The sequence below is a fragment of the Erpetoichthys calabaricus genome, chromosome 8 (assembly GCF_900747795.2).
Source record: "Erpetoichthys calabaricus chromosome 8, fErpCal1.3, whole genome shotgun sequence".
In the NCBI taxonomy this organism is placed as follows: domain Eukaryota; kingdom Metazoa; phylum Chordata; class Cladistia; order Polypteriformes; family Polypteridae; genus Erpetoichthys; species Erpetoichthys calabaricus.
Window position 1 is genome coordinate 148,067,607 of NC_041401.2, and position 25,409 is coordinate 148,093,015.

The 25,409-nt window shown below is 34.8% G+C and overlaps 3 protein-coding genes across 5 annotated transcripts in view; 1 reads left to right on the forward strand and 2 right to left on the reverse strand.

Annotated features, from left to right (window-relative positions):
- Nucleotides 1–25,409, reverse strand: part of tns1b (tensin 1b) — a 793,111-nt gene that overhangs the window by 688,721 nt on the left and 78,981 nt on the right. The gene's annotated exons all lie outside the window — the stretch shown is intronic.
- zgc:92380 (uncharacterized protein LOC445086 homolog) overlaps nt 1–25,409 on the reverse strand; it is a 1,014,629-nt gene that overhangs the window by 473,016 nt on the left and 516,204 nt on the right. The window lies entirely within an intron of this gene.
- LOC114656147 (gastricsin-like) lies at nt 5,030–20,662 on the forward strand. The gene is made up of 9 exons (XM_028807578.2): nt 5,030–5,197; nt 5,559–5,679; nt 6,766–6,883; nt 8,538–8,656; nt 12,229–12,422; nt 12,953–13,069; nt 15,425–15,572; nt 18,018–18,116; nt 20,411–20,662. Exons 1-9 carry the CDS (start codon nt 5,142–5,144, stop codon nt 20,564–20,566), a joined length of 1,128 nt encoding a protein of 375 aa, XP_028663411.1. The 5' UTR covers nt 5,030–5,141; the 3' UTR covers nt 20,567–20,662.

Here is a 25,409-nt window from a genome sequence, read left to right on the forward strand (position 1 = left end):
TTCTTCTGTGCACTATAAGTGTACGGTTCTGCACTTAAATAAGTGCTGTTTTACGAGTTACTTTACACACTCAAAAAGCCATAGTCCTAGAAGCACATAGGCATGTGCATAGGCACGGTCACGGTTTAAAACCGTATGCCTTCTACACCTAACACATGGCAAGGCTGTCACTAACTGAATAATGTTTACTCAAAGCTGTTAGAAATGGCAAGAATATACCAATACAATTCTACTTATGGGGGTTTTAGGAACCTCCCATAGATTATGCATTGTCATCTAGTAAAATATTTATGAATTTTATATAACTAGGAAAATGGCTCTTACAGTGTATGTTGTGCAAAATTAAAAACATTACATTGTAATTTTAGCTTTGAAACTCTGGGATATGTAATTGTTTTTGGTAAAACATGAAGAAATTTAAAAGTATGTTGCCATGGCTCTATTTTCACTGTTGAAGCACATTCACTTGCTGCATTTGTAGTTCTGGTAAATTATACTCACAGCAACCTCAAACTGGACAAAATGGCAGATAAATGGATAGATGCACTGTACTACAGACAGCCTGCTACCTGGAAAATATAAAGCTTGACATGCAGTGGTGATGAAAGAGACATCAACAGTATGATCAGCTTCTTTCTGCTTGAGGCAGCAGAGCATCTTTACATTTCCTGTAAAATATGTCACTTATAAAAGTTATTCTAATAAGATATCTGAGCAACTCACAATACCGATAACTGAAGATTCAATTTTACCTTTGCTAAGGGTGTGTCATGATAAGTTGATTTTTTTAAATTTGTAAAGTCCAGAAAAACACACTGTACCTACATTGAAACGCTTTAAGTATAATTGATAAGTGCATTTATTAATGCACAAATTTAGTCTGGAGCATGGGACAGTATTTCCACTTGCGTCATTCGATGTCATCGCTAAGCACATTGATATATATTAGGAGAGTGTGGAGGTGTGTGTGATGTCATTTTCACTGCGCTGACTTTGTATACAAGGTGTGAGTGCATCACTGCATTCTGTGTGCAGTGCATGCAGGGAAGTGACGGTCTCATTTTCTCTGCGATGTTGCATCAAGTATACACCTGACCTTATATAACGTACCCTAAGCTAACCTAACATTAGCATAATACATACAACACACAAATATTGAAATACATTAATACTTTAATAAGAATAATACTTTAATAAAACCCCTACTCTACTTCATTTCTTGCATCTATATGGTAGCTCCATCGTTAAAGCGCACAGAGCACCAAAGGGGACAAAGTAATTTCTTTATTTTTTTGTGAAACTACAGTATCTTATGCTCACCACTTACTAACTCTGTAAAAGTATGATGTTAGTTGGGCGGCAAACAATTAAACAGAAATGATCACACTGGCTATGAAAGCTACTATTTATATTTACTCAATATTTTTCTTTTATTTTAATAACTCAAATCAACGACTGATTGCTCACTCTGGTTTTTAATATAATTTAGTTTTCTCAAAAGGAACAGGATAACAGCGATTTACCAACACACTGTTACGTTTCTGGTTAACAATGCAGTAACCAAAAAAAATGGGCTAATTAATTTGGATTAACCATCTATGTAGTGCTTTATTCTTTACTTTTCTCTATATTACATAATGTCTTTTGTGAAAAAGTACAGTATTTAAAGATGTGTGCCCCGTAACCCTGTGTTAGGATATAGCAGGTTGAACAATGACTGAATGACTGCTCCCGCCATATACTGTGCTCTAAGGGCACACTGCTGTGATGATACAGATTTATTATTACGGACCCAAAGTTAATCTTATGTTTTATATCGGTTTATGCTCACATACACAGTGGCACTGTCATGCGAGTCCTTGTATCTGCGCTTACCAAAACACACAGTAAATCAAAAAGAACAGAAAAAAGTAAAAATGACTTTGGAGTATAACAAGTTCACATTGTCTACTAAGAAGGTGACATTGACAACTCTAGTGTTTGCTCTTAAATTTCTACTGACAATGACTTTTAGTGGAACTCACCTAAATTTACATTCTTGCAGAATAAAATACAAAAAAAAAAAAAAAAAAAAGTTATAGCCCAAATGTAAGTAAGTAAAAGCTTTTTGCATAGCTAGATGGTAATATGTACTTAACATTTTAAGTGCTTTTTATAAACAAATGGAATAAAAAATGTAGTTAAGATATTCTTTAAAATGTTTGGTCATGTCAGCTAAATCCAATATGTGTTAACTAAACAATGATTTAAAAATGTTCTTATCTTTGAAACATTTAAGCCAAACACCTTAATCAGACATATTAAATGTGATAACCTTTATCGTGTTTTCTTGTTATATCACTTGATTGATTGATTTACTGAACACAAGACAAATGTGTTGCATATCTATATTGCAGTGTGCATGTGGAAACAGACTAATTCTACTAAACCATTGCAGTACTATATACAAGTAAACTCTTCCAAAAGAGCGGTCATAAATAAATCTAGGTATGGAATGCTTGGAGGCATTACTGCTAGATGGTTATTAAATTTTGATATGGCCCTTCTAGGTTTTAATGTGTATCCACTTTCATTTACCCATGACTGTGGGTCAGCTCATTGCAAGAAGGCCCTGACTTCCTCACGCTTTACCTAGTAAACTTATATAAAGAGAGAAGCATTTCTTCCATAATACAGTATGTCATGAGATCATTCATGAGGTTAAGATATTTCAAGATCTAACTCTCCAACAATGTTTACATGGTAAAAAAATTGTCCAGGTGCTGATGCCAGATTAGGTGTGGCCTCAGGTACATATTTGAGCTCATCTCAGATCAGTAAAGAGTAAGCAATTGATCAGCCTTCATACAATCTGCCTACAAATGACGCATATATAAAATTTCAGGGAAATGTTCAATAAAACACATCAAAAGTATCGCTCATACACCATTTGTCCCTCTATAGGATCACTAGGATATGAAGCCTATCCCAGCATTAGGCAGAAACCTAGCTTAGATAGGATGCAAGTGCAACACAGAGCCAAATACACTAAACGCACAGCAACATGGGAAAAAACGCACTGACTGCAGTGTGTTTTTAGACCACAGGCAGCCATTAGACCAGCATGCCACGTACAATAACTCACCTTAAAAAGCAGAACCAGGTGCCTAATATTTAGACATTAAAACTACATACATAAAGTAGTAAAATGAATAAAACTATGACATTTTCCCCAGGAATGTGGTTGAACAAATGAGCTATGGGTTTTGATTCCCTGTTACATTTCGTTTCATCTGTGTAACTGCATCAGGTTGATTGGGAACTTTCACTCACAAACTCTGTCAACCTGTGGAAGTGCAAAGTCCCCTGTGGTAGGCTGGCACCCAGCCCTGTCCTGGCTGTTGCTTTGAGTACCATCCTTACAAAGATAGGCTATGGTCCCATGCGACAATAAAAAAAGTCGAATTAAGCAGATTAATAAAATAGACAAATGTTGACTCTTCCACGAGACCTTTCCTTTAATACTTACATTTAATAAAATAATGCTATAATTTTTTTTTTTTTTTTTTAAACTACACATTGTATGTGCTGAGCAGATAACTTTCTTTTTAATGACACCCTCCCAAATCTGTTTTGCCTGATCAATTCCTTACTAAGGTTACCATAAGCCGAAGTTTACCCTAACAGTTCATGTGCATCGGTGACCAAGGGAGATGCCTGGCTGATAGCATGCTGACAGCATTACTGATTGGTTAATTTTTTTCTAAAGCAATCCTTCATTATGTCCATGAAGAGTTTTACTGTGATGAGATGGATTTACTGAGTGAAATGTGTGGTGTTTTCAATTGCAAGTTAAACAAAGGCAAGCCTAAACAAGTGGTATTGGTCACACTAACTAGTAAAAGAAAGCAGAACGCGCAACATAGCACGTCATAGCCAGACAATTTTTACTAATTTCCCCCAAAATACATACAAAGGCATTTTATACTTGCAAACGTGGGATTCAAATAGAGGAAGTACTTCTTTTTAATACCAATCAAAAACAAATGATATGGGTGGAAACATGGGGGAATTCATGTTACCACAACACAATATCAAAAGAATATTTGTAGGTAATCACAATTTTTTTATTCTGTTGTGACTCAAGAGAAGGTTACTGTACAATGACTTTCTTCAAACACAAAATGATCACAGAATTTTTGTTTTCACTTAATGGATACAATATTTGATTTAATTATTGTTTGTGTAATTACTTATGGATAACAAAGGCAAGTATGTTTCTAATAAAAAGGTGTTTATGGCAAAATATGCATAAACACAAAGAAAGCAGAATATCTACTGTGACTTCTCAGGAATGAATATACTGTGAAAATACTGGGATAGCAGCTTTCAATCTGTGCAAAATGATGAGCTTTCTGGTTTCTCTTGCAATCCCTCCACTTTTCTCATTTGCTTATCCAGTTTATGATATTGGTGAACTTTCATCTGTACTGGCATCACTATGTGCAAGACAAGAATTAAGCTAGGATGAACAAGTCTATCAAATAGCACACTCAAAAAAGAATCTCATAAATACTCTTACATCAGGACAATTTTCAGACACCACCATGCATTATTGCATGTGTGCAAACTGTGTGAAGAACACTTTTGTAATATGCTGGACTGCTATTAGTCACTGGTGTAGCGGGTAGTCAATTCCAATCGGACCACTCCTATGAGATGATATCAAGTGCAATTGTATGAAATATACTGCAAATACTCTTACTTATTGCTGAAATCCTATATGCCAAAAAAGCATCTGCATATGCAACATCCTCAAAGTAATACAATTTTGACTGTATGAAAAGGTGTATATATTAATGCATTTTATTAATTATATAACGGATTTAAAAACTAAGGTGCGGAGAGTTAAGACTTGTTTTAAAATGCTAGTATAAAAGTTACTTTTTAGGCTGTTTTTTACCTGGGGGCAAGTGTAAACATAGGTAAGGAGTGGCTTAGTGTCCTCTAACAAGAACCTTCAAACAAAAAAAGTAAGATCTCAGTACAAACGCAGAAAAGGCTTGATTAGATAGGACCATGATTAGGTGCAAACAGCTTGAGACTCTATAAAAAGTTGGTAAAGGCTGCAATTCCCACTTTCCTTAAGGCAAAAAGACAAGATGAAATTCCTTATTCTTAGCTTGTCAATTTTTGCTTTGGCTGAGGGACTCTATAGGTAAGAAAGCTGCTGTTTCATTATATATTGCATTTTGCATTTATAAGCAGATGTTCTTCTGACATTTCAGCACTGGAGTTTACTTCATTTTTAGATGGAGAAACCAACATGTACTTAAAAAGTATAACAATATTCCACAAAGACTGTGCATCTAGGCAAGAAACTGAAGCCATGTTTCTGCAGCTGTAGGGCAGCAGATCCACCCTGGAGCTCAGTCAACTTTGTTTTAAGGAAATAAAGTACTTGATTCTCAAAAATGACAATTCTACCTGTTTATATCATATTCATCTGAAAAACAATGTGACGTGTTGATAAAGAGCTGTACCCTCACTCATCTGCATTTTGATTTCTTCATCTACAGAGTTCCTCTGATCAAGGTCAAGTCTCTTCATGATAGACTAAGAGAAGAAGGCCGTCTAGCAGAACTGCAGCAGTTAAACTATCAAGGCTCCTACGATGAAAATCTTATTAACTACAAAGATGTGAGTTGGACAATGCATATACTATATCCATATCAAAATGTTAAATAAATATTGTCTTCCAGTTTACAGATATACACTGTAGCATTGAAGCTATAGCTACATGTTCCCTGACCTGTAAAGTGCTATTGCCATGTTTTTATTTTTGGAAATTAGCGACACGGTAAATCTAAAATATAATTTATATTTCAATTAAGGATATATATGCAAACATTGTAAGATCGCAGAAGTATATTTGTGAAACGGAAAATGAAAATTTCATTAAGATTTTCTTAAAATCACTGAACTTAGACTGATCTTTATAAATGCATTAAATAATGCATAACAAATAATACATAATGAAGACATTTTTCATTGATCTTTTCTGTCTATAATGTCTACTTGAATTTTTACTTTTACATGAATATCATGCTTAAGCAAAAGGTCAATAGTATGTACTACTCCATCAAACTGAGCACATTGAAGATTTGATTTAAGGTTTTCAAATATTGGAATATTTTTGCTTTAAGAATAGCAGAATTCAGTGTTTATATGTTGTTATATAGATAAATAAAACCAGGAAAAATAAAATCAATGTATTTTAGGTAATATGATAATTAAGTACTTAATTTTTTGCCTCACAGCTCCAGAGTCCGGAGTTCAATTTCTGGTAATGAATGCATTGAGTTTTCACATTCTGCTTATGTTTTCCTGTTGGCCATCCCGGTTCTATTCACAATTTAAAGATGTTCCTGTTGGTAACTCTTAGTCTCACATGTTTGAGTGTAGGTGCATGTATAAATATACCCTGTGGTGAGCTTGGTGGGCTCCTGCCCTGTGTCATGGATGGCATGCCTAGTCTGGCATCCGTGCCAGGATGGGTTCCAGTACATTACCTGGCTGATTAATGAAAAGGCAGAAGACTTCCTCTTACCCTGTATCTGAATAAGCAGATTAACAGAAAGCTTTAAAAAAAAAAAAAAAAAACCACCCACAACACTATCAAAAGATTGACATACCTAGGAGAACTTTGGTCTTGTATTTTTTTTTTTTAAACCCATTTTTTTCCTTTTCCATTTGTTTAAATTTTTTCATATGTCTCAATTTTAGATGTCCTATTTTGGACAAATCAGCATTGGAACACCACCCCAGACATTTCACATTCTCTTTGACACAGGATCCTCACACCTCTGGATTAATTCCATCTACTGCCAGAGTGAAGCATGCCGTAAGTATCCAAAATATTAATATATGGCATTTCTAAGCAATAACATGACCATGGAAAATGTGCACTGGGTAAAATCTTGATATATTAGGTGCATTTAAAAAGCAAGCCAACAAAACCATTTGGAAAACAACATCATTTGGAAAGAATGCAGCTGGACCCAGTCATCTTTCTAAGGGGCATTTAAGCACATTAAATTAAAGTATTATCTTTTGGAACAGCTCATTCCTTATCTAATTGGAGCACTACATGAGTCTAATTCCAGGTTATAAAACGAATTTTGCTCATTTTAACAGCTAATGATTTCTCCCCTTTGTTGTTTAAGGTTATTTAAAAAAAAATCTCTAGTAAAAAGTCACTATGATCACTGCTAGTTGTTTCAAATGTTTATTAGAATGTTGTACATGCAAGATGGTGCAGTCTGACAACCTAAGTAGTTTAATAATATATGCAGAAGTACAAATTAATAATCAAAAATACAAGTCAATAAGCAGTTAGGCTAAAAACAAAAGCAATCTATATGCCAACTTCATCCAAATTTCATACTACTAAGTATTTGCAGGTATTAGAAAGACTGCTTCTTTAATTTAATGGCTTGTTATTGTTTTAACTCTATCATGTCAGTTCATTCTTAAATCATAGATTTTTTTTCCTTTCTACTGATACATGCATCATCCAAGTGATTTGAAGTCCTAAAATGGAGGAGTAATTTTCAGTTCCTCACTTTCTCTTCAGTTACCTTTTGAGTACGTAGTTGAACCACATTGTGAATGTTGAAGACACACGGGTGGAAATGGAGACAAGCTAGATGAAGAAATGCAGGTTTCTTTGTCACTTGCATCTTATTGCTAATAAGGAGCAGTTTAAACAATGAACACAGCTGTTTAAGAAAAAAAACATCCAATTAAGGATTCTAAATCTTAACAAGAGAAACAACTAAAGAACTAAAGTTGAGCAAAAAAAATGTCACTTCACAATAGGTGCTTCGTCAGCAATGAATGATTTCTCATGAAGCAATTGGGTTGGAACGAAAACCTTAAGCCACTACAACATTGCTCAGCCCTGATTTAAAGGGTGCGAGTCTTAAATAGCAAATAAATTAAATTAAGTTAATTAGAAGTAAAAAAAAAAAAAAAAATAGCCACTAATTAAGAAAATGGTTAGAATGAAAACCTGTAGCCACGGTGGCTCTCCAGGATTGGAGTTGGCACCCCTTGCATTTAAGGATGTTAAATGAAAAATGCACTAAGATGATTTCTCTAGAAGTTCTGAAAATCTTTCAAGGATTGTTTGTGTCCCATAAAATAAGACCATGCATTCCCACCCCCCCAAATGTCTAGTGTAACGTTTAAGAATTCTGAAGTCACAAGGAAACCTTAGATAGATACTGTAGTACAGTGTGATTAAATATGTAGCAAATTGTGACTTTATCATGTTCATGAAGCAGAGTCTGGGTCCACGCCTGGGAATTTGAAATTCTGTGCAACATTTTAATTTTTTTCAATACAATTCCACAGATCTTTAAAAAAAAAAAAAAAAAAAAAAAAAAAAAATCTGGGTTAAGCTATTATCAATCTATGAAATTTAGAGAAAGTCATAGTTAACAGGTCACCTCTTCATAACCCAGTTAACAATAATTCCTGTTGTCCTCCTTTAGAAACGCACCCACTCTTCAACCCTCAGAAGTCTTCTACATACTCCAGCAATGGACAGCATTTCTCTCTGAATTACGTCTCTGGAAGTCTAACTGGGGTCTATGGCTATGACACTGTCAGCGTGAGTACTGTTCATTTCCCGTTACATCTAATAAACTTAACTAATGATACTTTAGTGCACATTTCTAAATATTTTATTTAACTGGACACAGCTGATAATATTACAACAGAAACAGAATCTTCGAGTACAGTACTAAATCACACAGGTTTAGGTTGCACATACATTGTATAAAGCATACAGAAAAAAGAGGTAGGCCTTAGGCAGCATTTTACATACTGCATACTAGTTTTTGGGTAGAAATTCAAGAATGCTTCAGGTCCAGTTTTTCTGGGGTCATTTAAGGATCTCTCCCTCGTCTTATCTTTCTTTATGAAAAGGTACTAAATAGATTTTTTTCTCCTCAGCATAGGGCCTTTCAGTAGTTGTAATATGAGATGTATACCAGAGGTCCTCCAGGATATAGCCTTTTGCAAGTCCAAAGAAAGGTAACTTGCATTCATTTAAATGCAGTTTATACAAAAATAGGAATACATCAGATTGCATCATAAGGGGTGTAGTGTTTTGCAGCGTGATATGCTGAATTAAAGGACTTATTGCCTTAAAAAAATCAGATGTTCTTGCTTATTAGTGATGGATCAGTGATGGAGAACCCAGGCTTCTGGGAACTTTTACAAAGGTGAGGTTTATTTCACTATTTTACATTTGGCTTTTTCAAGGAAAAAAAATTAATGAAATTCTATTAAATGCTTACAGTATCTACTATACAGTAAGATCTGAATATGTGTCCATGTCCCTCAGGGCAGTCTGATTGGTTAGTTTGGCTTTGGTGACATGATCAAAAGAGGAACTGAGAGTAGAGATATTGGAGATATGCTTATATTCACCTTCAAAAACAGGAGGCAAGCAAGATGACAGAGTCTGAGAAGCAGGCTTTACAGGAACAGGCTCGAGAGAAGGAGCTCCAGGCAAGAGAGGTACAGGTGCAAGATGACATAGAAGATAGGTGCTAAAAGTACACGCAGGGCAAGATATATATTTTTAAAATATGTTCAGGTAACAATAATAGTCCTACTATAATAATCTAATTACATCTTGGTAGTTGACAAGATACATCCAGACATTTTTTCTACTTGCCCTGTCCCATTCAAGATAACATGTTACTGTATATGTGACCTGTAAATTGTAATAACTATAAATAATTGTAATAACTAATACTGTTGAGGGCAGCACCATTGACTGATTTAAACTTGGCCATTTCTTGAATGGTGTTACACTCAGAGCCAAGTTCAAAACTTGTGCTCATTCATTCATGGTGGGCTCCATCTTCCTACAACTTTGATTAGAAGAATGGGGTTTTTGTGGGATGGATAAAGACACTAAGAACGGGGTATCACCAAAAACAGAAAAAAAATGTCTTTTCTATTTAGTAGGCAACGTCAAGTTAAAAGTAAACATTATTATACAATAATAAGAAATTAGTTTGGTCTTAAGCATTACAAGTAAATGACAAAAAGCATTAGAACATGACAGAGAGAAAAATAGAGAATATGTAATAACCATGAAAATGTCATCATTTTTGATCTAATGTTGTCCGAGCCACTCAGTACAAATAGCCTAGTGAAAATCTTTTCTCATACTGTTTTTTTATTCAGCATGGCTGGATTTAATCACATATTGGATTACTAAAGGAAAATATATACAAAAGCCCCACAATCCCAAATATGGACATGTCATTTTTTATTTCTCATTTGCATGAAGATAAGTGATTACTTTGCAATGGCCTGCTTTAAGTTCCATACTAGTTAAAGTATGATGAACGGCAAATCAGTATTTAATGTAGCATTTGTTTAGTTCACATCATACAAAAGGGTACAGCAAATTTATTAACCATGCTCTTACCGTTAGAACATAGGTTCGGTACCAAGAGTGTCATTCTGCTGTGGTGCAAAATTATCAACAAAAAAAACTTGTCAGTTTAGAAGTTTTTGTTTTACAGTCCTATAGAAAACATACAATAAATAAAACTTAAGAAAATATTGTTTATATGAATATAAAGTACGAAGCTTGAAAATTTAAAGTAAAATTAATTAGTTTCAGATGCTTAAATGTTGAAGGATATACCATGTTTTGAATCACGGTCAACATGGTCAATGGACACAATCTCTCTACTTAAAATGTTTTCCTTTTTCTTTTACCTGAGCAATGATTATATGCTTATGTTCAGCTCTATACCCAATAAAAACTTGTGGAAATTCAGTATTGTTACGTCAAATAGAACCTGATACCCTCATTCACCAGTCTCTCATCTCCTACAAAACAAGAAGAATATCGAGTTTCTGCGATTATGAGTAAACAAAGTTACCAGGATGATTTCAACATTGAGGGAAAAATTATGTGCACCAAACAGATTCCATGCTATTTTGCAATTGTCTGAATAATTAGTGACATTATAATGGAGATTTGCCTTTGTGAAATATAACTTGGAAAGAGGCAGGTCAGCTTATACTTCTAAAAAGCATTCTGTGTGTTTTTCCATGCACACAAAATTGTCAGGGCATACTGTAAACATAATTAAAAAAAAAAGTGCCCCATAGTTGATAAACTTAACCATTGTATTTCAGAATTCTAGGAAATGACAAGGCATCATAAAGAGGTAAAGGGATTATTCAATGTCAGATGCACCATAAAAGTAGGCCCTGTGATAAAAATGTAACAAGTAGAAAGCAAATCCCAAAAAGAGAAATCAGAATGTATATATGCGTGTAGCATACAACATTACATCTGAACTAGGATAACAATTTTTAGAAACAGATTTAACAAATTTAATCAAGCTGTAATGCAAATTATAAGTTTAGATAAAAATAAAAATTATTCAGGTTCACAACCAAAACTTAATATCGAATCATTCCAAGTTTCTCTACATAAATCATCATGGTTTGCCAGTAGCAGAAGGGTCATTGGCATAACGCACAACCAGAGATGGTCCTAAGAAGTATGGTCTTCAATAGGGGCAACTGGAGGGCATCTCTTTGTTCTATCAGTGCTACTGTAGGTAGATGGATGTCACTGGGGGTGTTTAGACTTCCTGGTTCAAACAGTTTTGAACCAGTTTTGGGGAAATGAAAGTAATAATAATAAGGCATATGACTATTTCTGTGGGAAGTCAGACTAGGAACAGGCTGGATTGCTTCAAGCTTTAAATCAGTAGAAAATGGGAACATAAGGTGCAAAGTGGGGAATCCTTTAAGACAGCTGCAGGTGGTTCTTTACAGTGTTCAAGGAACAGATCTTTTGAGATTTTCTAGTGATTCTGCAAGTAACTCATGTTTGACCTTTGAAGTTTCTCTTTGCCAAATAGCCAAATGAACTATTATTCAGAGGTAAACTGTCACTAGGACTCACTACCAGATTAGAAGTTGTAGTCTGAGTAGGGCAAACCACTGATCTCTGTTTATATGCTGTATTCTATAACACTGAAGATTAGTTCTTTATTTTACTCCCTCTATGAGAGAAACCTCTATCAAATTATGACCATGAGACAAGAAATGCAAAAAGCATGTAATCCAATTAAGCCTGCCCTCATAGTAAGCAGTCTTAAGTTTCAGTCTTTTTATTTTTGTTTTACTTAACAGCTTGGCACACTTACCGTACAACAACAAGAGATTGGTCTTAGCATCACTGAGCCTGGAAGTCACTTTGCGAGACCACTGCATGATGGAATCATGGGACTGGCCTACAAAATTCCTGGAGGACCAACACCTATTGTAGACAATATGATTGCACAAAACCTTCTTGAAGAGCCAATTTTTTCCTTCTACTTGAGCAAGTAGGATATAGAATTTTGTTTTTTCACAATTCAACAAACTAAGCATTTTGCCCTATATTGTAGAGCATGTATGTATTCTTGGCCCTTCTAAGTGTGTTGTAAAGAAAAAGAAACAAAATTATAAAGATAATCTGAATGTTTCTTTAACTGGATTTCTCCACCTTGAGATGGCACTAAGCCAGAACCACTTTATATGGATGGGAAGAGAAAAATGCACTGCCGTTTTTTCACTTTATTATGTTGTAAATAATTTATAAGACTCCCAGTGTGGTCAGATAGGTTTGAGGGAATATATGATATTTAAAAAAAAAAAAAAAACCCACACACACATAGGAGATGATGTGTTAGATATGCTGGACTTTGGTCAACAAAAAATGTGGTGAACTATATTTGATAAAAATCCAGTGAATATACTGAAAAACAATTTAGACTATTAAGGACGTAATCTTAATTATTTAAAAATCCACTTAACGCAGACTACACCTGTAAACAAAATTCTGCACAACAAAATTCTTGGCTCTGTTTTTCAGCACTCCAGGACGTAACAGTGAAGTAGTATTTGGAGGTACAGACCCAAGCTACTACACCGGTGAAATCTACTGGGTTCCAGTGGCTGTTGGAAGTCATTGGCAGGTTCAGATTGATGGGTAAACACCTATTTAATATTTGCCTTACATTTCAATATATTTTTTTCACTTTCCTAAATTTAATGTATGTACATACTGTATATAGGGAAATTATTGTGGTAACTTCAAAAATTTAATCTACGAATTTTAAACAGATTTACCTGGTTTTTGAACATGACGGAGCATTCTAGGAGATCACTGTATGATTGTAAATTTGAGTTGCAATGTGAGTTGGTGGATGAAATAATTAAAAAATGAACTACTCAATTCAAATGAAACCTTGCACAGCTATTTGTATTGTAAAATGTAAAAAGATGATCGATTTTGAGTAAAATTTATCCAGAGTGCTCCACAGAATCATTTTGAAAAAGTCAATTAATGAATTCAATAGTTAATGTAGAAAAACTCAGATTTGGTTTTGGTACTTTTATCTTCTGTGAAGCTGTGTGTGATTTGAGCTATGGATCTGATAGTTTCTTCCTGTTGAAAGAAAACGAAAATACATTTAATAGCTGAAATTGTAACACTGACGCATCTAATGTACAGTATTTGTGACAGAATGTCCCTAATACACATGCTTCCCAGGTACCCAAGTAAGGTGCTAAAGCCTTAAGTTATTTTTATGACCTCGTATTGCCACAATATACAAGTCTATGCAGTCCAGCGTGAAAGATAAAAAAAGAAAGTATGAAGCTTAAGCAAGGCAAGGCGTGTGTTTGCAGTTTTTAAATATGCTTGAAGAAGCGATACTGTAATCAACCAGCTACAGTATATTAATATGTCAAAATCCTAAATCTATATACTGCACATACATGTACAGTTCACATTATATACTCATTAATTTTGAAGTCCCACATTTTTCTTAGGTGAGAACTTCTAACATGGAGCACTTCAGAACTGTGTGATTAAAAATGTTACCTTTGCAAACTTTTCTCAGAGTGCAGTCATTTATACTTTTATGGTTGCTCTTTCCTGTAAATAAAAGTTATTTAGAAAATCCATTACAGTTTGTTCACAATAACACTTCATCCATTAGTTTTATCTAGAGATGGTGCAGTGTCAAAAAATCTGTTTGGAATAGTTTAGTGGTTGGTCAACAAAAATATAAAGGTCATTGCTTTTTGAAGGAAAAAAAATTAACTTTAAAATCATGACAAAAGGGCATCCCATTCCGAGTTGCTCCCATTGCTATTGGCATAGACTCATGATGTCTGAAAACTTGATTTTTACTAACCTCTGGCCACTCTTTCACCTGCCAATCACACTACTGCAAAGAATAACCCACCTGGAGTACAAATTTACCTCCCTGATGGTCATAAGTCATCTTTAAACTCCAATTTACGGATTAATGATATGGTAATTCACAGTTTCAAGTTTTAGATGAGGAAGGTTCCTTGTAAGTCTTTGGGTCATTCTGATAATGCGTGGCCAGGAGATGTCACTTTAAGAACAAGGACACGGCATGCAGCAGCACACATACATGTTAAAGGGACAGTCTACTGCTTTATGGCAGCCTGAAGCGATTGGTGGTGTTCCCAAAGTTGGACATGCCACTTTTTGTGGTGTCATTCCCACACTGGCATACTGTAATTGCTACATTTGTGACAATGTGGACTTCACTTTCTGCTTCCCAAGGCTTAGCCTAGCATTGTGCTTACAACATATGCAGACAATTTGAAATTGTTTGCAAATACTTCACATTTTGTTTCACAACCTCATAAGGACTCTGTCTAATAATTTACTCACTTTCATGGGCTAGGTAGATATCTCTGCTCTAAAAAACGAGGGAGCATGTCTTAAAATGATTTTGCAGATTGTTTCCCAACAGCCAGAAATTGCAAAATCACAGATCTAGCCTAAAACCAAAACAACCCAAGACCAGTGGTGAGTTAAGACAGCAATCTGAGAAATTTGGATCTGTTGTATATTTCCAAGGCAGGTGTACAAGGAGACACGGTAGTCATAGCACATGTATATGTATACACTGTAAGTTGAGTTTGTTCTCCTAATTAGTGTTGCATCAGTTTCAACTTTAGAAAAGGCATAAATATGTCAAACTTGGCTAGATGTACCAAAATGCTTGCATCCTTCTATAGCTTGTGTCTTATTACACATATGAAATTTCACACATTAGTTAATCAAAATCAAGGCATGTGATTTTTGGTGTTTTGAGATGACAACTGGGTGGATAACTAGTTACAACTCAAAACCATACATATCACAAGCTCAATCACCATACTGACTATAAAAGATTTTAATCTAAAATAGGCAGTACCTTATAGAGATGGATATCTGATCAACTGACTAAATTGCAAGGAAATTTTTTTGCTATAGAAAGCAACACACGCTTAACTTAATGTATTTTCTTTATTGTAGTTTTGAAATTGATCATCAGGCAACTGGTTGGTGCAGCAGTGGGTGCTCAGCTATTGTGGACACTGGCACGTCTCTTCTCAAATGCCCCCATGAATTTGCAGACCAACTCTTTCAGCAGATTGGGGTTCAGCCTGATGAAAATGGTGATGTAAGTATCATCACAGAATGCTGCCTATATTTTTTCTGATAATCCATAAATAGCTAACACTGTAACACAAGAAATTAAGCTGCATTGATTTACAAAAAAGAAAAAAAATTATTTCACAGTTGATGCTGGCTTGGTGTGTTAAGAGGATTCCTGCACCTTAGGATAACACTGTAATAAATTTGTTGGAGGATATCTTGAGAGGTCCGAGAAAACCTGAACAGGCCATTACTTGACAATCTCTTATTTAAAGCACACTGCCTTTGAATATCCAGGCATTTCATAATACAGCTTCCTACTGAAACTTTGGGAATGGCAGTTTTATTTATAAAATTATTTCCCTTTGTTTAAGTTGAAGGTAAACTTGCTTATGTAAGCAAAAAATTGAAAGCCAGCAAACTGCTCCACCAGACTAAACACTGTAAACCGGCTCAGCATTAGTGTATTATAGTTTTTCATCAGCACAAATGAAAGTCATTGTAACTATATAAACATCTAATGATGAAAATCATTAATTTGTAAACATTTGGGCGATTAACAAGCTAAGGTTTTGGTTGATGCATGTCTGATTGATCCTTGATCTACACTTAAAAGGCATGAGAAGGCAGTACTATTCAAGAGAGACTCAATTATATACCTAGACACTAATACAATTTTTTTTTTTGTATTTCTGGTTCTTTTATCTGCTTACGTGCCTTCACATCTTAAAGTGTGCACAACTGGCACTTTTGGTATGCAATGAGGAAAATGATAGATCTAATGCTTCAAGTAGAGCACAAAATGTTCTGTTTGGTGTATTAAAATGTATAAAAAGAACCACTTTACTGGTTTGTCCTATTTTTTTTATATAAACATGGGCAAGCCATTGTTTATATCAATACAGTTTACTTCTCAAAAGCAGGAAGGAAAATTAATACAAGTACATATTTTTTATTTGAAATGCCCATTTCCGCTAGAATGCATGTTTAATTTGTTCCGTCTAAATTAAAATCAGCATATAACTATAAAATTGGAATACTGTTTTAATAAGATGTTAGATTTCAGTGGACACATATTAGTTTATAGTGGAAGAATTTCACAAATATTTAGTGCAGCAATAGAACATTCATCTTAAGCTCACTGCAGTTAACTTACTGTAAGTTGTCCAAATATCAGATCCACATACTTTGTACATTTTTCAAGGTTTCTGCTTCATCTACTGTATATGATTTGGTAGTTTGTTTTAGACTCCAATAATCCTGGGTGTAAAGAAAAAGTGCTTTGTGACCTTTATCATAAATGCACTCTCCTCTTAGGTTCTAGCAGTGCCCTTCACTTCGTAACAGAAAGAACTCTCATCAATCAATTTTACCAATATCTTTGAAAAAATAATAAAGAAATTTAAACTTCCTTAGCATGGTGCTATAGTAGTATGGATATGATCTCAGGCACTAACTTGTTTTATAGTCAAAACATTTTCTAATGTAACAACATTTCATTTCACTTTTTGATCGCTTCCTCTCATTGCCCAGAAAGGAGAACTGTTAAACTTTCTCAATGTGTAGGACAATTGATGGCCAGTTGATTTGTTTAAGTTCCCCCAAAGTCACTAAAGCTGACAGACAGTATGTCCAGGTAACAGGTAGATGTGACTGAAATACTCAAGCTTTCAGTAATGTAACATGATAATTTCAGCGAATGGTTTTTGCATTGCTGGAGAGTTCCTCTTGACATTTTTTATTCTTAAAACACAGAGTTTAATCTTTAAAAGTGGGAAGTGCAGACCAAAGTTGCATTCCCACTACTATTGTGGCGTCAAAGGTTAATCGACTATGCAGTCAAGGTATACATGAAATCTGGAATAGGATGATAAAAGGACTATAAAGACATACTCAGTTTTCTATAATTCATAATGTACCTGTCATACACTAGCTCTGAAATGTGAAACTGTCAAATGCAATCAGCAGGGACACCAGTCTGGATAATAACCTGCTGCTTACACAAGTAAAAGACTCCTATCTTCAGAACAATGGCTACTTCTGGCAAGAAAATGTTTGCTGTAGCACTACAATAATCAAAGCAGAACATCACAATACACCATTCATACATTTACAGTTAAATGATGAAACTGCAGAAAACAAAATCATAATATTTTGTAAGAAGTTACAGTGGGCAACCAACAAAAATTAAGACAACCACAGCTCTAAGTCAATGCAGAATCAAGCAGGCACGATTCAATACTTGGCACATATGGGAAATCCAAATAAAGCTTTTTATAAAGAGCAAAACAGCACAGCATTTTCCCTTTAATATATACTAATAAGAAAATAAAATGGTGTGAATGCATTGATTTTGTATTCAATGCATAATTTTGTAAATGACAGAAAAATAAAGGACATTCATTATTTAATTTACAGACTCCGTTTAAATATTTTGTTTGTAACATTAGTATTTTCCTGTTTACCTTAGTACACTGTGGACTGCAATAGTGTCAGTAGCTTACCACCCCTCACGTTCATCATGAATGGACATCATTTCCACTTGGAAGCTTCATCGTATGTTTTAACTGTAAGTACGCTTCACCCAACAAATGCTCATTTGTTTATTTTTAAAGCATACTAAAGGTCTTATTTTGTGCCACTGATTTTTTTTTTTTTTTGCTTATGAAAGCATTTTACATCATTTGGTACAATTTTTACATTTTGAGACACAAATCAGTAGCTTTAATAATACAGCTCTTTACTTTAGGTCCCATCAAATGTCATTTTGAGAATAAAATTGCTGATCTCTTGATTTGATTATTTGCCTGTTTTTCTATGAACTTACATTTAGTTGACATTGGTAAAAGGATTTTTTTTTAAATGTATTTATTTACAATGGGTCTACTAATATTAAAGAGTTGTAATGAATTAAATTGAAAATTTTTTATTAAAATTAATTGACAACAGGTGGCAGAAAAAGATAGAAATTATCTGATTATAACAGAGTTTGGCACATTTATTTAAAAACAAGCTGTGCTACCCGCCTCTGAAGAGTTGAACTAATCAACTTAGACCTCACTGGTAACATTTACAGTGTACCATCTACTGGGATGCATTTTGTAATGCATGTAAATAATAAAATGCATTATTACAAATGTTTCTGATGCACCATCCATTGGAATGGCAAATGCAATGCCTATGACTTTGTTACATGCCATTTGATATGGGATTCATAAAAGAAGTGTTAATGTTTGTGATGTGCTATGTATTGAAATGACAACTGCAATGCATTTTATAACTAAAAATGCTTGTAATGTGCCATCTTTTGGAATGGTACGGAACAAGGCAACCGTGCAGACACACAGTCAGTTATCCTTTTATTAAGGTGGATAAATGTTGTTATAGTACTTCATAATCAATATTAAAGGAGAACAAAAATATGATCATTAGAAAAAGCAAAATACTCTTTAATGTAATTATGCACGTCACAGTTCTGACCACTTGCTCCTTGAATTAAGCATAGTAATTATATTGTGATATAGTCAGCTGATGAGCAGACTCAATGTAATGAGATTCAGAACACTTACTACTACCAAAATATGTTACTTACAAGTGAAAGTTTTAATTTCAGCATATAGTTTTACATTTCATATATAGGATTGTATGTAAATACAATTAATCTGTTCCAGACCGTACGAACTGTATGTATATATATATTTTTTTTAATTTTTAAGCACAAATATAGTTAATTAAACCATAGAATGCACAGCGTAATAGTAAACTAAATGTAAAAACATTGAATAACACTGAGAAAACCTTGAACAACAGAGAAAACTAACACTGCAATAGTTCACGCTATAGTGCTAGGAACTGCTCGTTAAAAACACTTTTTTTTAATGAGTTTTAAGCACAGGGGAAAAAATGAACATTTGAAAAATCCGTAATTTAATAAACCACCAAGAAAAGTAACATTGCAACAATGCAAGCTACGAACCGATCGCTGTAAACAGAACTGAAAAGAAAAACAAGCCTTCTCTACCATATGCGTCCAGTCCTCCCTCTCTCGCTTGCCCGCCCGCTCGCTCTGTCTCTCTCTCTTTTGCGAGCCTGGAGCGCCTGTGTGTGTGTCTCTCTAGCGCGCTCCTGTGTGTGTGCGCACCTCTCTCTCGGGCTCCTGTGTGTGTGCGAGTCTGTGTCTCTCACGCGCTGCCTGTGTGTGTGCGCGGCTCTCTCTCGCGCGCTGCCTGTGTGTGTGCATGCCTTTGTGTGTGCTGCCTCTGTGAGTGTGCATGTGTGTGTCACGCGCTCTCGCTCTCTCTCTTGCTCGCTGCACAGTAAATGCACAGGGAGAGACTGAACATGTACAAACCGAAAGGGAACCTGGCTTGTTTGTATACCGAGTGTGTGGTCGTGAACCGAGGCAAAAGTTTGGCGAACTTTTTGGTCGTAAACCGAGTTGTACGAGTACCGAGACGTTCGTGAACCGAGGTTCCACTGCATATTATATATATACTGTATATACTTTGCATATTTTTAAATCTGCTTTATCACTTATTTACTTTCAAATAACTGACACATCACAGGAAGAATAAAAACAATGAAAATGTATATAGCACCTTCCCCATGTCCAAAGCATTTTAATATTGCAATTTTCACAGCTGAAATGTAATTATATCTTTCATTTCAATAAAAACCTCTTTACAACCTTTAAACTGATCCATTTAGATCATTTTGCACCATTGGTTTCCACTTTACTAATGAAGTACACAACAATAATGAAAAATACTGTAAAAAGGAATTCAGAGTGGAATAATACATCACTTAATGAAATGTATTTAATCACCACAATTAATGCTTTGCATTTACCTTATTTCTTTTCAGTCAAGCGACAGCTACTGCAGAGTTGGAATTGAAAGTTCCAAGGATGGTTATCGAAATGGGATGCCTTTCTGGACTCTTGGAGACACTTTCATAAGAGCATTCTATTCAGTTTTCGACAAGGGAAATGCTAGAGTGGGCTTCGCCAAACTTGCGTAAACCACCCATGTTTCTCACATTTAAATATTTTCAAGTCATAAAATTGATATTATGTCATTTAAAGTTAGGTATAACTATGGATCTATCAATTAAAATTTAATAATCATTAAATTTCATGTGTACTGGCTATTTCTTTTCAAAGTACAGGATACAATATACAAAGTTTAAAGGTATTTGCTAACAGGAAGCTTTTAGAAACTATGATTCAATATGTCCACTAATAGAACTTAACTAGATTTGCTTTGAGTGGATTCAAAATTTTAATGTTCAACATAAAAACAGCAATTTATGTCTTTGACTGATCTCACAAAATGCAACTGATTTTGGTGAAATATGAATAAGGAAAGGATACACAAAATACTCTAAAGAAAGTTAAACATACAGCCACCTATGCTGGATTTTGTAACATCTGTTAAAGCAACAAATTGGATTACAAGCCACATTTCATTGTAAATGGAAATTAAAAATGTAAATTGTAAATGTAATGCACTTAATTTAGCACTGAATTTGGAGGTTTTCAATTTCACTCCTAGTTTGTACACTTAAGTAAAACAAAGTGTAAGTAAAATTATTTGATTTAAGATTCATTATGTGTGTTAGGTCTGAGTAATAAATTAAAAAAAAATCAAAATCTTTCTCATATTTTTTAGTTGACTGTATGGCATTATTGATTCCTATTATGATACATGTACAGAGAAAGTATTTTTGAAGCATAACGGAAATTATGCTTTAGGTAATAATCATTCTTGCTGGCAATGCTCTATTGCCTCAAGGTACATTTTGTTCCATTAACAACTGCATGCTAAAAAGTACTAAAAGATTTCTACACACATTTTCCTCACTTTTTGCATATTTCTGTTTATGGGGTGTGAACACAATATAAGGAACACCTTAATATTAGGTTGATGGTTATTTTTATACTAGTTAAAAAGGAAAAAAAATTAAAATCATGGGGAAATCATAATAGTGCACAGTATATTCTATTTGTTATAAGAGTCACAGTCTCAAACAAAAAAAGACACCTACTTGCTGCTTAATGGAACACATTATAAATGTGCAGTGGCACAGGATGTGTACAAAATATAAATAGATAAAGCTGGTTTTAGCCATGTGAGACACCGCTGGGCTTTACACGGGTTTTTTCCTTGGTGAATTTTGTTTTTCTATAAAAATAGTTTTAGGTTTTGATTCCTTTCCCCCATTTAGTGTAAATGTTCATTTTTACTTTTATTATTAATTTTGTTACCAAAATTTTTTTTTTGTGTGCCCATGGGCGACGCCTTTTCTTGAGTCTGATACTGCGACACGTCTCCCAGAATCGACGGAGTAGTTTTGCACACTGTGATGTCCGAGGTCATTAACGCGACACATTAAGAACAGCTGAAAATCGCTTACGCTAATCATTAGTTTAAACGACTTACCAAAAAAAAAAAAAAAAAAAAAAAAAATATATATATATATATATATATATATATATATATATATATATATCTTTGTGAATTTACTTTTTCTTTGATTTTCTGGTTTTGAATTTTTTTGTGTGTCCCACTTAACTAAAATGAGACCACTTGGCAATCTCATAGTAATTTTGCTCTTTGTCTTTCCAATAACAAAAATTTGAACTTTACTTGTTTCATTTCCTGGTCCTAATCTTCTCTTTTATTCTCCGTGTTCAGATTCTAAACATAACACGTGTGATAGAAAGAGCAGATTCAGAAAATAGATTTTACAAATTTTTTGTTATACATGTATAGTAGATCTAAACTAATCTGAATTATACATTACATGCAGGGCCGGATTAAGACTAAATTGGGCCTGATACTGCAGCACAAAAAAGGCCTATTTTTTCTCGGCATTGGTGCATGTGCATTCGACACTCACCATACATGCGCACTCAGACCGACCAAGGAGCCTTAATTGCTTGCGACACAACCAGACAGCCTTTATTGAACATGAATAATAATAACAACATTTTAATAATGAAAGTTGGACTCCAAATTTCATTCTAAGAATTATTTTGAGGTTAATATAGCAAAGGAAAACTGTTCAGCTTCTGGAAAATTCGTCTGTTTTCATCTGGGCCTAATGCTGCAGCATCAATAGCACCTACCTTAATCCGGCCAGGATTACATGTATTAAACCTGTCCAGCTATTTCAACTATAAATATAGGGTGATTCTATACAGTCTGAGTGTTCAGCTTAATACACTAAGAAAACTGCTTAAATTACACCAATGTTCCCTTGATTTGTTTGAGATATTTAATTAGTTTCATCTAAGTTTTTTGTAGACACTCAAAGAGTTTTACAATGACAGTAGACAACCACTTCTGCCACAACAAATGTGGAGTATTTTCTGAGATCATGCAACAGCAGCCATATTTGTGTCACCAAGTACTCATTAGGTGCTGAAGGGGTGAAAGATAGCTAGCCAAATGGAGACAGGGGATGAATAGAGATCCAGAATGAACAGGCCATAGCCAGCAATTTATCAAGGGACATAGGAGTAAACCCTATGCATTTCAAAGGACACCCAGGCATCTTTGTGACCACAGACAGAGAGTCAGAACCTTGGGTTTACGCTTATCTGAAGGATGGCACCAGTTATCACAAAACAGTGCCCCTGTCATAGCACTGGGGCATTGGGATTCACTCACGGACCACAAGGTTAGTGCTCCTTGATTGCCTCACCAACACATCTTCCCACAGCAGCCCAAGCTTTTCCTAGTTGGTCTCCCATTCAAGTACTGGCTGAGGCCATATAGGCTTTGCATTAGACAGATTACCTGTTCTGAAGTGCAGGTGATATTGCTGCTGGCTAGGGATATCTTGGAAAATCATATGGCTTGATCTTTGAGTTAATTTTCATGCATGCTCCAGTGAAGATTCAAATAAGTAAATAAAACTTCTCTAGTAAATGTTGGGCTATAAAAGCTGTATGGAAATAACTTCTCAGACTGATATAAAAGCAACTGTGCTACAGGAGTCTTATATTCTCAACATGGTGTTAGCACAAACTTAAATGCTCCAGAGTGAACTGTCAAAGGTTCCACATTTATTAGTGGTAGTACCTCCTCATAAGAAACGATGTTCACTTAATTTTGACCTCTGCCTAATTCCCTCCTTAAATTATTTAGAAGCAGCAAAAATGCAATTATTTTTTCACAAATGGCTTCTGCACATTTTTAATCGCTAAATTATTTAAGACAAATTAAACTTCTTATGAATTGTTTTACACCTGAGGTTAACTTAACATCACATAAAATCTAAAATTTTCAAACACAATGAATCTATTTTAGGATTATGCGAGTTAGAGTCTAACTCTGAAGCACTGGGTATAAAACTGAAACCAACCCAGGATAGGGTGTCATATTTGGCAAGAAAACACCACTTAATTGCTATAGAAAAATTAGGTTGTTAAAATATGGCAAACCACTGGTGTGTCACCTAGAGCACTGGTTGACATAATGACCCTAACGCAGCCTTCTTTTACGGAGTGCCACTGAAAGAGGTGGATTTGAGGGATCCGTAGAAGCGACATTAATGGTCAACAGGCATGTTAAACCATGTTAAAAAGAGACTGCAAAGGTAAACGATATTTTACTTAGTTATGCTCTCTCAAATGTGCTACATGTGATCATATTACACCTCTGCAACCACAACTAAACTGGCTGATTGCCAGAAACAAGTAAATGATAAAGCTTAGAAACATGCTGTCACCAGTGTGTACAGTGCTTAGTCTGGCCTCTATAAACAAACGAGAGAGATAAGATCTTCTGACACATGTCCCAGCTTTGAGAAACATTCTCTCTCTACAGATTATGAGCAGCACCTTTTAAAATAAAAGATCCATGTTTTACCAGTTGCTTTCTAGAATTATTTTTCCAGTTACAATACCCTTAAATGTCAGCAAAATCAAGAATCTGGTAATAGACTTCAGGAAGCGGAAGTAAAAATCACACTTCCATTTAAATTACAGGGCTTGCTATTGAATGGGTGAGCAGCTTTAAAGTTCTCTGAGTGACTGTCACTGAAGTAGGCATAACACAATCGGTTGTCTGACAACAGCTCATGTATTTCTTTATGTTCCTACTAACTTCTAGTAATCACATCCTGGTACAGCACCTGCTCAGGTCAAGGATGTCAAGCCGCGTAGAGCGGCACAGAATGTTACCAGCACACAGCTGCCTTCTATTGATGCCATATACAAAATTCAAGGCCTTAGAAAGAATAACAGGATTATTAAAGCCTCAGCCATCAGAGCCACTGACATTGTCATACCAGCAGATTAAAAGACAGTTTTTATCCAGAAATCATAAGGTTGCTGAACAGTTAATCATAAGAACAAATATTGTAATACACAAATCCATGCATACATTGTTATATTGTATATAATTGTGCATACAGCATACAGTATAATTGTGTTTACAGTATATGTATAATGCATGCTGTGAATACTTTTTGTACTGTATTTTTGTTAACTGCTGATATGAAAGAAAGTAATTTATTGCACAATGTACACATGACAATAGACTTGAAATAAACACCATAGCACTATTTTACAGTTTCACATCAATGTCTTATTTGTATACATATATTACATTTTTCTCTAATCTTTAATTCAGCGTTTTCCTGCTTTTCTCCTCTTATTATATTCTACACGGTTGAATTAGATGAGTCCATTCATCCACAAATTTTGAACCTGCTTAATTCAAGTCAGGGTTGAGAAGGGCCATAGGCTACCCTGGCTGCATCAGATGCAAGGCTGGATCCACCCATGTACACATATACATTCACGTCTTGGCATGTGGGAGGAAAACTGGAGTACCAAAAGGTCATCCCAAAA